The sequence below is a fragment of the Bacillus rossius genome, chromosome 1 (assembly GCF_032445375.1).
Source record: "Bacillus rossius redtenbacheri isolate Brsri chromosome 1, Brsri_v3, whole genome shotgun sequence".
Classification (NCBI taxonomy): domain Eukaryota; kingdom Metazoa; phylum Arthropoda; class Insecta; order Phasmatodea; family Bacillidae; genus Bacillus; species Bacillus rossius.
Window position 1 is genome coordinate 319,458,987 of NC_086330.1, and position 14,293 is coordinate 319,473,279.

At 34.9% G+C, this 14,293-nt stretch overlaps 1 protein-coding gene across 1 annotated transcript in view; it reads left to right on the forward strand.

Moving 5' to 3' along the window:
* The first annotated feature begins 12,988 nt into the window (after positions 1-12,988).
* Positions 12,989-14,293, forward strand: part of LOC134527958 (rhophilin-2) — a 626,490-nt gene continuing 625,185 nt past the window's right edge. Inside the window, exon 1 of the mRNA XM_063361051.1 lies at positions 12,989-13,431. Coding sequence (XP_063217121.1) covers positions 13,333-13,431 — 99 coding nt within the window. The 5' untranslated portion in view covers positions 12,989-13,332. The remainder of the gene's footprint in view (positions 13,432-14,293) is intronic.

The following is a 14,293-nucleotide window of genomic DNA, read 5'->3' on the forward strand; positions in this document are numbered from 1 at the left end:
CAGATGAAAAAATTGTATTTAAAAAAAACATTACTGCATAAGAGTTTAAAAAACAGGGGGGTTGAAATGAAAAAAACTTTTAATTTTTACTTACCCTATCAAAACCATTTTAAATTATTGTAAAAATTAAAAATATTATCTAAAAATTTGGTGTAACAAAGTTTTATATGATTATTTTTCACTGGAAATATAGTGTTTGAAGTACAAACATTTATTACTAAATCCCTAAGTAAACCTTTTCAATACCTATTATCTATAAACATTTATCAAAAAACAATCTTTGATACAATAAACTATTACTACCATGGGTAGAAAAGTAGTTATTCCAGGACAAAATCTTCACAACTCTATCACCAAAATATTTTGATATAATGGCAAAGGACTAAAGCGAGGTTGGAGCAAAGCCTACAATACTCCCTACCTCACTCCAATAAGAACACTCAGAATAATATGTAAATTATAAAAATTATAAAAAATTAAGAAAGGTACTCTGAGAAAAACTGTAACCACGATTACAAGTTACGAAAGAGAGGTGTGTCGTAAATGATTTAAAGATCTTAAGAAAAATAGACTCTTTATTACACATAACTGTAGGTAGGTAGATGTTTAACATCAAAACATTTCACAATTTTAAATGCGCGTATGGTATGAAGGGATACACGTTTCTAAGCGCGCTCAAATACAATATAATAGTTCAATAATAGTTCAATCAAGTTTACAATATATTTTACACAAAAGGTTATTTTACCACTATTCACAAATAAAGTTCTTTCCGTGTTAGCACTTTTAACGTAACATTTCCGTCAAAGTTTGTGTTCATAGATTTTAATAGATAGATAGAATTAATAGAAGGACAAACAGATGTGAGTCGGTACTGTAATTCAGACACATAAATTGTTAGTCGCATTAGTTAACACAAACATTTACTAAGTCAAACTCCCTGTAAGGTAAGTGCGCCTGAACGTACTCAAGTACAACGTACATAAGTCTTAAACCGGTAGTTAGATAAGGCGCGCCACGACACGTAGACTATAAATTAAGTTACAAAACACTGGGCAGCAAGCAAGATAAACAAAAACGGTAAAGTCCGCGAGCATAGTGAGCAGATGGCTCTGAATAAGCTAAAACCATGAAATAGAGAAAAGGTACATAAGCATAGAAAACGTCTACTAAGGTCGAAAGTGCCGTGCGCATGGAAACCTCAAAGCAACTAAGTTAACATTAATCACTAAAATGACAAGAGCGAGACACTCGATGAGGTTAACGGAAACAAGCTGACGTTAAAGACACCTAACTGCATTAAATCGTAATAAAGACTAAAACCCTAAACTATTGCTATGAAATCGGGCATAGCTTCGCCGAGTGTCTTCAGAATTATGCTAATGCTGCCCGGTGGACCGTCATCACTCCTAGTGAGCTCAGACAGTGATAAAATCGATTTTTTTTTTCCTAACCTAACTAAAAACTAAGTGTGTTTGGGAGGGGTCCGGGTTAGGGAGGGACCTAAGTGCATCTCAGGCCGAAGCCTATCACGCCTTAGTCATGCTGGGATTAGCCATGCAGGGAGAGGGTCAAACTAGAGGTGGGTCGCAGAGTATCAACCTGATACTTTGTCACTGATACGCGCCTGTATCCGGATTGGCAAACGAGTACACTATTCAAGTATCAAGTACTTTAGTATCAGTGTCGAATTCGCCTTGAACAACACCACGGCCAATGTGCGCAGAACCCGATCGCAGATAACGGTCACTTGGGCGGAGCTTGTAAAAAGGGGAGGGAGCGGCACGACGAATAAGGGATAAAGAAGGGAAAGAATGTAGGGGAGGAAACGCAGGGGAAGGCGTTGAAGGAGAGGCGCAGAGCGAAATTGTTACAAGTCGTTTTGTTTATTGTCCTACTTAAAAGTACGCTCAGTGCGCAGTGCGTGCTTCTTGCGAAGACTGAAGAGACTAGTTAGTACGCTAATAGCGATACAAGACCAAGGACACTGGTTCTAGATCCATCATCCTTGGGTGATAGATATGTGGATCCACGATCTAGGGAGCAAAGCTAAAACACCGTCTCGTTCAATAATAAAACTAATTAAATTTTAATATTAAAAAGTACATTAATAAAAGATATAATATTTATATTTGTGCACTTAACAACTATGAAAATGCAAATAAATTCTCAGTTGACCCTAATAACAGATGTAATCAACATATCGACTTTCTTTTTTTGAAAACAATTAGTAACTAGTTAAAAAAAACAGATAGGTACATTAGTGAGCATACTATATCAATAGACATTTGAGTCACATCAGGCAGATAGCAGTGCCAATATCGATAAAAAAAACACTTTGCAAGTTCAGTCACTATTTAACAAATAGTATTGAATTATAACTCAGTTTTTGTTTACACAAATTACACTTAGCAAACTCATTATTTTCCGTGAAAAAATTCCACACAAGAAGTCTTTTTCCTGCACTTATCCATTCCTTATTTCACTATAAAGATACTAACTACAGAGCATGACAGCCCGCAACAATGTACGTGGTAATAGACGGCCAGGACGAACTGCTGTGAATGTTGAACTGATTGATACTGGCTGTATTTAGGCGGACATGAGCGTAACAGAGGAAGAGAATTACCGGGCGTGATAAATAATGTATCAGAGACACCGATACCTTTTTACGCTGGTGATGACGGCACGGAGGATGTGTAACCTGTAACGAGAATGCTGATACCCTGTTGCTTCCTGGGACCGCTACTGCTCTATCTGATACAGAAGTATGAGATACTTGTAACTAGTACTTTACTGTATCAGTATCAGGTTGGAACAGATACCGAAAATTGCTGTAACAACCCACCTCTAGGTCAAACCTCCTAAACCTGGGGTTTATATAGCCCGAAAAAGGTGCGCCGATAGAGGCGCTGAAGTCACGGCGGAAAAGAGGGGAGGGACGAGAGGAGGGGTATGAGGGTGGAGTGGAGGGGAACTTAACAAAAATTGGAGGGGAGGAAGAGGGGAAGCGGGGAAAGGAGCGCTGCGGGCGGCGAGATGGTGAAGCTTCGTTGCGACTCCGTTGCAGGACAAATTTTTTTTTTTTAATTTCTTAATCTGTGGGACAACATGGGTATGTTATTTTCGTTGGAGTTTTCTCTAGCAGCACAGTAAATATCCTACTTCCCTGCACCAGGCCAAATTCAAGTTCATGGCCATGTCCTTATTATAGAAAATGTTAAAATTTTTATGTAAATGCTAAATACAATGAATATAAAAAATTATAAACATTTTTTTCTGCATGGAATAAGAGAAAATGTTTCATCAGTCATTTTGGAATTTTAGAGAACATATTGGATATTTTGTGCATAAAGGTTTTAAAAAAGTTTCAGTAGTTTCTAGAGTATTCCAGAAGTTTCTAGAAGTTCCAAAATAAACAATATAACTTCGAACTCTACTTGTGCCTGTAAGGCTGAGCCAAAAGGTTAATTTTTTTCCTGTGCAAATCGGTCATATTAATTATATAATAATTATTAATTAAATAATAATATTTCTTGCTATATTATATTTCTAATTAATTAAATAATTACTACATTAGCATAATACAAATTTTAAAACTCCAAAACAACCACCATTCTACATTGTACAAAACATTGGGACAAAGAGTATAAACAATACAAAACAATGTTGTGTTTGATAGTACAAAATTAAAACAAGAGGTGCTATAAAACCATCAGAAATATGTTTTCTCTGAATTATTCTTGCCATGGGGAAAATCGATTTAATTAATTTTTTTTTGACATACTCCATTACTAGCAATGGCATATACCCAAAATAATTATATAATAAAAAAAATGTTTTCCTTGTTTCAGTCTTAGTCTTAGTGATTGTAAATTGAATAGAAATATTAATCAAACATACAACAAGAACATAATAACAAATAACTTAATTGTCAGTTACTACTTGGCAAGAAAGATATTCTTGTTTATTTAGCAGCAGAAAAAAGTCTTATAAAACATAAAACTAAATACGTTCAGGTCATGTTCAAAAGAAATATTTACTTTCACATTTGCGATCAACTATGTCAAATACAAATGTTATAGAACTCCTACATTTGTAAAAAAAAAAATACTTATTGTACTTTATATTATATATTGTTGTAAAATCTCTTGATCACTGAAATCCTCAAAGAAAATATGAGCGAGTAATATTTTACTTACCAACACTTGCTGCAGATCATTTTTTTTGTCTCACAGAAGACAAAATGCAAGGGAACCCAAAAACTGGATCTTTCTTTGTAGGAAGAAGATCTCTTCTCAAGTTTCATGTTGAGATAATAATGCAGAGGTATGAGGAACTGCTGAAATGTTAGTGAGATGTTAAAACCATGGAATATTAATTTTTCCATTCAGGTACCTTTTGGAACAATTTTCTTTTTGAGTTGGTTAAACTAGCTTTCTCAGTTCCTTTGTTTGGTTTGAATCTCATAAAAACCAACTAATTTTCAAAACAGGAAAAAAAAAACTTTAAAGCATTTCATGAACTGAATACCATTTGCTACACAGCAAATCCAGGTGACTTAAGATACTTACACGCCAAATCCCTTCATAATGTCACTCCACAATACATTCGTAATTGTGAATTCCAGTCAATTAGATCTTTCATACCAAAAGTTGGTTTCATCCTTGTAAATTGTGTTTAGTATTTATTATTTGAAATTTCACGAATGCACTAAAAATTAAATCGTAGTAAGTAAATGTTAAACAGTTCTCAATGCCTTTTTTTTCTTCTTAATTTTAGTGCATGATAAATGTGTAAGATAAAAATGTAAGATAAATTTGTAACTTTGATTCTAACTTGCTAACAGTTTAGCCTATATACTATCAAAAATTACTCTTTCTATAACTGATCACTTTTAAGTGGTAGCTGTGAAAATCCATGATAACTATAATATTGTAGATTGCAATACAAATGATAAAAAAAAATATTATATATATATTTTTTTCTCTCTATGTGTGGAAACTTGTATTCCACATTTTACATTTTGCTAATTCAAAAAAAAAATTAATTGAAGCATATTTTTAGATTAATTGATTTCCTTGTAAATAATTTTTTTTATATCTTTGCTGAGTAAAAAAAAAATGTTTAGATGTTCACTCTAAAAGAAGATAAACTTTCATTTTAAAATTTATTTTTATAAATACAGCTAAAACTATGCAAGTGTTAAACAAACTTCATTTAACTTACATATGATGAACTGAGTCTATGCCATATGGTGTGATCCTATGAGGGTACTACAATCTCTCTCTCTTAGCACTTATAATATGGAGGTATATGTGTAACTAGATGTGAAGTTCACAACTGAGAAAAGTTGATTTGATTTTGTGTTTAGATGGACAAAGGCCCAAAAAGCATGAACCAACTTCATACAGGCCATGCATGAGCTAGTAACACCAAAAATTACACATATAAAAATAAAATGCTTTCTTTTCCACATAAAATGGTTGTTGCTAAACAAATTAATTAATATAATAAAAAATATTTAAGGTATACGATGTATCCAACTAAATTTTTTTTAAAATGCAAGTTATCATTGTCATTAAAATAGTGGTGCAACAACTTTCTTAATGGCTTAGTTTTTGTTACAGGCAAAGTTATTAAACACACAAAAGAATTATTACTTAAAAATAAATCATATAGATGAAATAATGTATCAATATATAATGCAGTAGAGAGTATTAATATTATAATTTTTAATTAAGTTAACACAATAATATTTCCTTATAGATTAAAGTATAATGGCTTGTATGTATATTTTTCTAAATTTTATGTTATTTGTTTTAGTTTACATTTGTTTAATCTGCAATCATTCAATTGTTTTATCTGCAGCATATTTTTTATGGACTAATTGTTTTACTCTAATATTCAAAATCTATATAACATATAGGCCTACTTTTACAAAATTTCGAACAAGAAGTATATTATTATTTTTAGTTATTTCATTCACATTTATTTAATACGAAACCTTAGCTGACTAAAATCCTTTGGAATTTTTAATCAATTTTAATAAGTTCTAATGGTCAGTATAATATTAAATAAAATTTAACTTAAATTGTTAATAAAAATATAGTTTCTGATCAAGGCCAAATTTTTTGAAGTTAAAATGGAATATCGAAAATAATTACATGGTTTTCATAAAGATATTTCTTACTGCCCAGAAAAATTATTGTTAACAAATTAAAGCAACAAAGATATATCATCTATAATCAAAATTTCAAAACCAGCATTTTTTAATGGTTTTATCTTAAAAAATAAACAATGAATTAGTGAGATTTTATAAATATTGTTTGTTAAGCAAGTACTGTATTATGATTTAAGAACAGACATGCAAACAAAAGCATATCTATATAACAGTGCAAAATGATAGTAAAAAAATTAATATCATTGTACGGAAAATATTGTCAAAATTTAATGAATGGGTTCTAGAAACAAATTATAGTTATAATTTTTTTAGTAATTTTTTAATTTGTTCACATTGAAAAAGAGTAAACAATTTTTGGCAAATCAATTTGTATTTTGTGTAAGCTTATTTTAAATAACGGGGCTCACCTATTTGGTTGTATGAGAAGGGCAGGTAGGTACCCGTTTCAACGTCCTAAAATATCTTGCCTGAGGGGGCCCTAGGAAACGATAAAAAACTCTTTAAAGATTTTAAAGTAATTTGTTAATTGAGTGGTGTGGTGTAGAGGTCAAATGCATGACCTTGCCTTGCAATCTGGTGGCACAGGTTCGGTGTCCACTGCACAGTTTTTTTTTTTTAATTTTCTTTTGTTTATATATCGCAATATTAAACTATTAATTACAGAAATTAAATATATTTAAACAGTTAAATGTATATTTTTTAAATTAATATGTTCACTTTTGTAAAGTCTACTGTAATTTAAAAGAATGACACGTGCTTGAAGATAAAAATGTGTAGCAAACCAACATTCTTGATTTAAATACACACTTGATTATTTAAAAACGCTTTCTTATAGGAGATCCCAGTTTGTTTGGGATTCGTATTCACAGCACTCCATCATTTAACTGACAATTGCAGCAAAGTTACAAGTTACTGCTATGCATTAAATTAAACTCCTTAAAAGCTCCCAAATAAATTAAAAGTCCTAAACTTTACCAGTGGTTTAATACGAAACAGTTTTTAAAATATATACCCACTTTTATACAGAACTCCAATTAAACCGCATGTTAAGACAGGACACCACTACTACCAGCGCCATTAGTTCGCAGGCCGCCGCGAGCTCCACTAAGCTGACGGAGAATAAAGGTAAGTTGCCAGACCTAACAATATGACTGTGGTCCACTGTGCTATAAATGCTGACATTGAAAGGAGTTATAGAATGTTTTGCTAAAAATTATAAACAAACGATTGCTTTGGAGTTTATTTTGTAGGAAGAATAGTTTTGTATTTGCCCTTAATGTTTGCTAAACTAAACTTTAGTGTTTAATGTTAATTTTTGACGTGACAACGTCTAATAAATCGATGAACTTCGGCTGAACGCACTAAAAAGTGTCCCGTTACGCACATTGTTCCGTTACGCACATTGTTCCGTTACGCTATGTCCCGTTACGCTCATTGTACGCTTGTGCCGCATCTATCTCTCTTCCACTCGATTGGCTTATGCGTCCGAGGAGAATAAAGACAGCGGCATAACACAACTTACATCTACATGTGAACTGTTTCGTCGACTGGTTATAAAGTGAAGTGAAAAGTTAATGTGGTTTTCATTGCTTATTACAACAACAATTTCGGCAATAATAGGTAATTATTCTTGCATTTTAAAAATCTGATTACTAGTATAATTCCAAGTATTTATTCTTTTATTATTAAAAAAAAGTATCATCTGTCGGCGAGTGCAGTAATAATAGGTATTGTTAGATATTTGATTACAGTTTATTTTAATGAAAACTTGTTCATAATTATATTTAAACGAAAAGTTAATGTGGTTTTCATTGCTTATTACAACAATTTCGTCAATAAAAGTTAATTATTCTTGCATTTTAAAAATATGATTACTAGTATAATTTCAAGTATTTATTCTTTTATTATTTAAAAAAATTAGCATCTGTCGGCGAGTGCAGTAATAATAGGTTATGTTACAATTGACTAAAAAATTATGGTGATTCATATAATTGATGATATATTATTATTTATATGAAAACGTGTTCATAATTATATTTAAACTTTATAGCTAAACGCCAGTTTTTAAAATTAATTACAAGTCATCTACACGTGAACTGTTTCGTCGACTGTTTATAAAGTGAAGTTAAAAGGTAATGTGGTTTTCAATGTTTATTACAACAACAATTTCGGCAATAAAGGTTAATTATTCTTTCATTTTAAAAATCTGATTACTAGTATAATTTCAAGTATTTGTTCTTTTATTATTAAAATAAATATGATTCAATTTTATTCATAAAAGTATGCAATCATTACATCACTGTTTTGTTATGACGTCACGTTAAACTATCGTCCGTAAACCGACTTTACAGACAACCAATTTTTTATGTATAAAAAAATTGTATTAATTATGTGACACTGTATGTAGTTGATTTGTAACATTAAGAACGTTTTTTTTTCTTTTTAACAGAGCCACTAGTGTTAGTAAAACTAAAACCTAGTTTTAGTTGAACATCAAATACAGAAATCTTATTAGTGAAATAAATGCTTGTTATGTGGGACAACATAAAATATCAAAGCTATTATCTTTACAGATCCCTGGTCATCCATTAGATAGGCGGCATTCCAAAACAAACCCCAGGAACCAACACTTCCAGGGTTGACTATAAATGGAACGACTATTGTGGACAGGCAGATGCGTCCAACAGACACTTTCAACAAACGCATGTCTTCGACTAAAGTTGAATTGCAATTGAATCGCATGTTTAATGTTGAATTGAATGCTGAAAATGAAAATGAAAACGCACGAGAGAGTACATACCTTTTAGTATCTTCGTAGTACCCAAGCTTCCATGGAGTAATTTTTTTTTTAAGTGGAGAAGCCTCGAACGATCGAAGCTATTCGATACATAAAATTCTATGAATTAGTTTAAGGGCAATGTCTTCATGAGGCAATCCCTCCCTACGGATATTTTGAGGCGACTAGTTGGCATTATGGGAGCGAAAACTTCTTAGGAGATTTTGAGGGAAAAATCCATCATTAGGGTTGAAGCTTCCTTGGGTAAAGTTTTAAGGCGGGTTTGGGGGCGAAGATACAAATGGGGTGTAACTTGATGGCGTAACCCCCCCTTTATGGGAGGTTTTATTTTGTAGATCGACAAGCAAAGCGTGTATACTTACAGGATGATCTGAAATTGCAGGGCATACATGTAATCGGCGTCAGGGAATGCCAAGGGAACGCGTGTCATGCAAACAAACCCGTGCGAAGTTTCAGCCTCGACCAGTAGCAGGCGACGAGTCGGGCGCACACGTTGGAATATTCTCCGCGGCTGTACTCCCGGTTACAGTCCGCTTGGAGCTGCGCCTGACGTCACGTCTTCGGTCGCGCTCGCCGCGGCCGCTCGACGAAACAATAATCTGCCAACGGTAAACTTTTAATAAAAGCAAAGCCTGTGGCAATTATAAATACTGTATACAAGTTGTAATTATAACATAAAAGGCAAAATAATGTTTAAATTTAAAAAGCAAAACGTTTAATAAAATATTTAAATAGAGCAAATAAATATTGATAAGAAATGTTGGCAACCGAAACAAAGATAATATAATTAAAATAGCAAGTAGCCAAAGGGCCACACCAGAGAAGGCTGCGATTTACCAGACATTGCCGAGAGTAACGAGCTTCAAACAACCTTTTCATCGTCCTAACGGTTAACAGTACTACCTATAGGAATTAACTGATGCTAGTGCAACGGTATTGGCAGTACGATAGTGAAATTGTTTAATCGTTTGTGTTGTACTGCTTTTTTTCTTATTTAACGTAGTATTTTACTTATTGTGAAATTAATTTTACTATTTGCTGGTGCTCATAATATGCATTAATTTCACGTCTTGCTATTGTTGTGTAAGGAAGATTATAATTATTTCTTAGAATAAAGTTATAAACGCAGTTTTTTTTAATCAAAATATATCATTACAGAATTATTTGTACGCCCAACGTAAGGCTATAGTAAATTCTTTATTGAATTACTCGACACCCATTCTTGGTGCGTATACAAGGTTAAAATAATAATTACATTTGCATCGGTGGCGTCTCTTCCTTATTTTGATCGTGAGTGATGAGGACCATCACGATTGGCGATTTAATTGAGCACTTTCCAAGTTGTTTCAGTGCTGATCAGCATTTAAATGTGTTATTTAACGTGAATTCCTTCCATTCTCTCAATTTTGATTTTCCCTTATCAATTTTGTTTGTCTCTTTTTATACTTGTATAGTGACTATTTGCTCCTTTTTTATGTGTTACGTCTTATCTCTTGGTATATGTCATTTGGTAGGAATAATTTCTTGAATGAAACAGATGTCGGATGGAAGGGAAATGTGCAGCCACGGTGCTGCCATCTGTGCAAACTGAAGTTCACAAACCACAAGGTAAATTTATTGTATTAACTGTTTTGTGAATTTTAGCAATAGTGTCGGTATTTCAAATAAAATCCTTGTCGGAAATCAGGCCGGCGTTTCGTATTTTTTTTCAAGTTCTGAGTAGTTTTGTCACCAATCATCAATACATCATATATATATATACATATATATTAATATATATATATACATATATATTAATATATATATCATACAATCATAATCATAAATACAAATCCTGACTAAGTGCTCTTCGTCCCGAAGCGGGGCCTCGTCTGCCAGTGTATTCGCCTTGAGGTAACCAAACGCAGCTCCTGGTGTGGATCCAAAGCGAGTCGCCCAAAGCTCTCTTGTTCGCCTGCCGAGTGACTCCCTCCTTTCCTGCGGTGCTCCATGCGGTCTTCGCTGGCGGCGGCTGCTGGCTGGACTTCAACTCGAACCCCAAAGGTGACTCGGCACCCACGACGAGGATGTTGCACGAACCTAAACTCGCAGCCTCCAGGCCACTGCTACTCGTGTCGACCTTGGACGCACTCAGTATGTCTCGCGCCAGTTCTAGTTGGTATCGTCTCGATGTTTACTGTCACTGCCAGGAAGATTGCCCTTGGAATAACCCAGGAATAGGTGGCAGTCTTATTCACAAACGCACACCACAGCCGATGCCATAGTCGTCGACCAACAATCCTCTTTCTTTAAAGTTCCCAGTGTTTTTATTAGTGTGTCTTGCACTCACTTAGTCCTCATGCTCGCTTCCACCTCTCTCGCTCGACGAGTAACCACTTACAGTTGTCGGCGACGAGAAGTTATAGACATACCCAGGCACTCTACACACCAAGTACTCTCGGATACCGATGAGCGAGATTTCAGTACCTTAGTCGCTGAGCGAGTTCACTACTCGTTGAGCGAGTTGCCTCCTTGCTTGTCGCTGGGCGAGTCCTCGTGGGCTGCTTCCCCTGGTCGTAGGTCAAGTCCTTCCCCAATAAACGCAGAAATGTCTCTCACCGACATCGAGGCTATCTCCGCACTTGTCGACTTTCGAGGCCTTGGGCAGTGTGACGTCTTCCATCCGGACGGCGGTCAAGGCAGCGGCGGTGCGGTCGTCTTCAGGCAGCGTGTCGCTCTCGGCCAATGAATGAGACTCTCGACGGGTTACATGTTCGCTCGGCGCCAACCAACTTCGAAGGCGAGAGCCGACCAGAACATCTCATAGTCCAGCTCGGAACCCCTTTTCCTCCCACGAGTAATAACGTGTTGTTTATGCCCGATCACGTGTGACGTCGCGGAACAAGATGGAGTTGTTTACGAAACTGCAGGCAACTTTAAAAGCATCAACGTAAGGCGGTTGGTTTGTCCCCAGGGGCTAACTAAAGACAAGACAGGCGGGGAAGGAAGAAAGTTACAGGTAACAGCTTACTCCTGCAATAATGTGGGTAAAACTAGCATAAAGGAATAGATTGTTAAATAACTTTAACATAAGTATATAATGTGACTTTTGGTTTTTTATATATCTGCAATATTAGAGCCGAATTGAGTATTAGTTAAAACTTGTTGCCTGAAGAACCACCTAAAACTGTATACTTGTTACTCCTTTTATTTTATTATTACTCTCGGAAGTACTTGACTGAAGACTTTGTGCTCATGAACAGAGTAAAGCCTGTTGCTTCGATCTAGGGTTCTCGTTACGTCCGTGTGACGCCTCAGTGCTCAAGGCCACTGAAAATTACCCTTGATAAAATAATATACGTTAGGTAAATAATATGAGTAGCAGCTGGAGATATGAGTCACACTGAAGTTTTAACCTGGATTCTTAATTTAAAAACGTATAAGTTTTCGTACAATATGGTATATGGATCTAATATATGTTGTGAGTTTTAGAAAATAAGAATATTAGTCGTATTCTCTCACGACAGCTGACATGCATCGTGTAAATTATTTTTCTATTCATACATTATACAAGGTTATGCTATTTAAAGCAAAATATTTAGTGAAAAACATTTGAGGCGACCTAAATTTAATCTTTATTGCAAATAACTTGTATAGATAATTACGTTGATTTATATTTTAAGCCAAAATTACCTAAGCAATGTAATATCGTAAAACTTTCTTGTCACAATATGATAGGTTAATACAAAACAGTTCCCAACTCCCACCAAAATACCACTCAATTCTGCTGCCATTGCTGCTGCGTCACGTGACCGTAAGAGAATTAAAATATTTTTCCAACGCGCATGACCTTTTTTCTCCTGAACGAGACCATTCATTCTGTGCTTAGTTGTGAATCAGTTCGTTTGAGTCCACCTATAGTACACCCAGATGCCTGATACATCACAGCTCTCACGCGACATCTATGAACGCTACACGAACTACGTGCTCGTCCGCCCGGCTAGCGGGGGAAGAGCTCGTGCTATTGGTCGCCTACCGCGCCTGCGCAGTGGGACCGCCCGGCTCGTGCCTGGAAGATGCTTGTGGTCGTTCACAGGTAGCGCGCGTGTCGGCAACGTCTTGTTTTGTTTACCTACTAACACCTTGCGGCCAAACGTGAACCGAGTGATGCAGAAAATAGCGGCTGGTTTGTGTGCGTGTGTGTGTTTGTAGTGCCAAGTGGTTCTCCAAAGCTTCCGTAGTAACACTTTTTTTTATTTTATTTACTCCTCTACCAGCCGGCGCGCGGCGGGAAGTGAGGTACCAAAGAAGTGGTTGGTGGGTGAAGAATAAAATGAGTGTAGCTTAAAAAGTGTGAAAAAATGTTTTAATAATGAGTGTGAGAAAAGAAAAAGAAGTAAAGGAGACGCCGGAAGTGGAAGAAGACGATGAAGAAAGAAGAGACAGCCCCAAAGAATTTCATCTCATTCGCGTAAGTTTTGTAATTTTTTCTAAAAAATGTTTTTGTAGAAAATTTATAATGCATGAATTATTATAATAGATCAGAAGTTAATAACACCGTGCATTAGCTTACGATACAGACGGCGTAACGTTAATTTACAAATATGTTTATTTTTATTTTTAATAATAATTTATGACGGAATAGCACACACAAAAACAGTCTAAAATGCTTATTGATATGTATGTATATATGTATATATATATAATACTTTTTATGCATTTTATAAAATTGTGTTGCGCGATAGTTTAAAATGTCAGTTCTTCCATTTAACTAGTCTTAGCAGATCCCAGTGTGCGAGACATTCAAAACGTGTTCTAATTGAACCAAATTTAACTTTTAATTGAAGATTGGAAATGTTTCGTTTGCTATAGAGTTACCTATCATTTATTTGTTAAGAATTCGTAATATCATGTCAATGCGATTTAGTCGTTGCTAAAATATTCAGAGGCGTAATTTCGGCTCTTTAACTAGGATGGCAAGGCGTACAGGGGGTCTGGGGGGTATTGAATGCCTTTACATAAAAGGGGTGTCCGGGTATTCTCCCCCTGGCAATAAAAATAAAAAAATAAAAAACATTAATTTGTTAGTGTTTTTAAGCCTTTTCAGACTGTTTTCACCACAAAGCACAAAATAATTGCTAACATTCTCTATACTGGGTCGGACAATTCTAGGGCGGCAACTGGCAACCCTTGCCGACCCCGAATTACGCCTATAAAAATATTTAATGTAAATTTAAATAAATGAAAGGTTTAAAACCTGTTTGAATGATCCAGATTCTATGCAATAAAATAAAAAACCCAGCACCAAAACTATTATTCACAGTAAGATTACG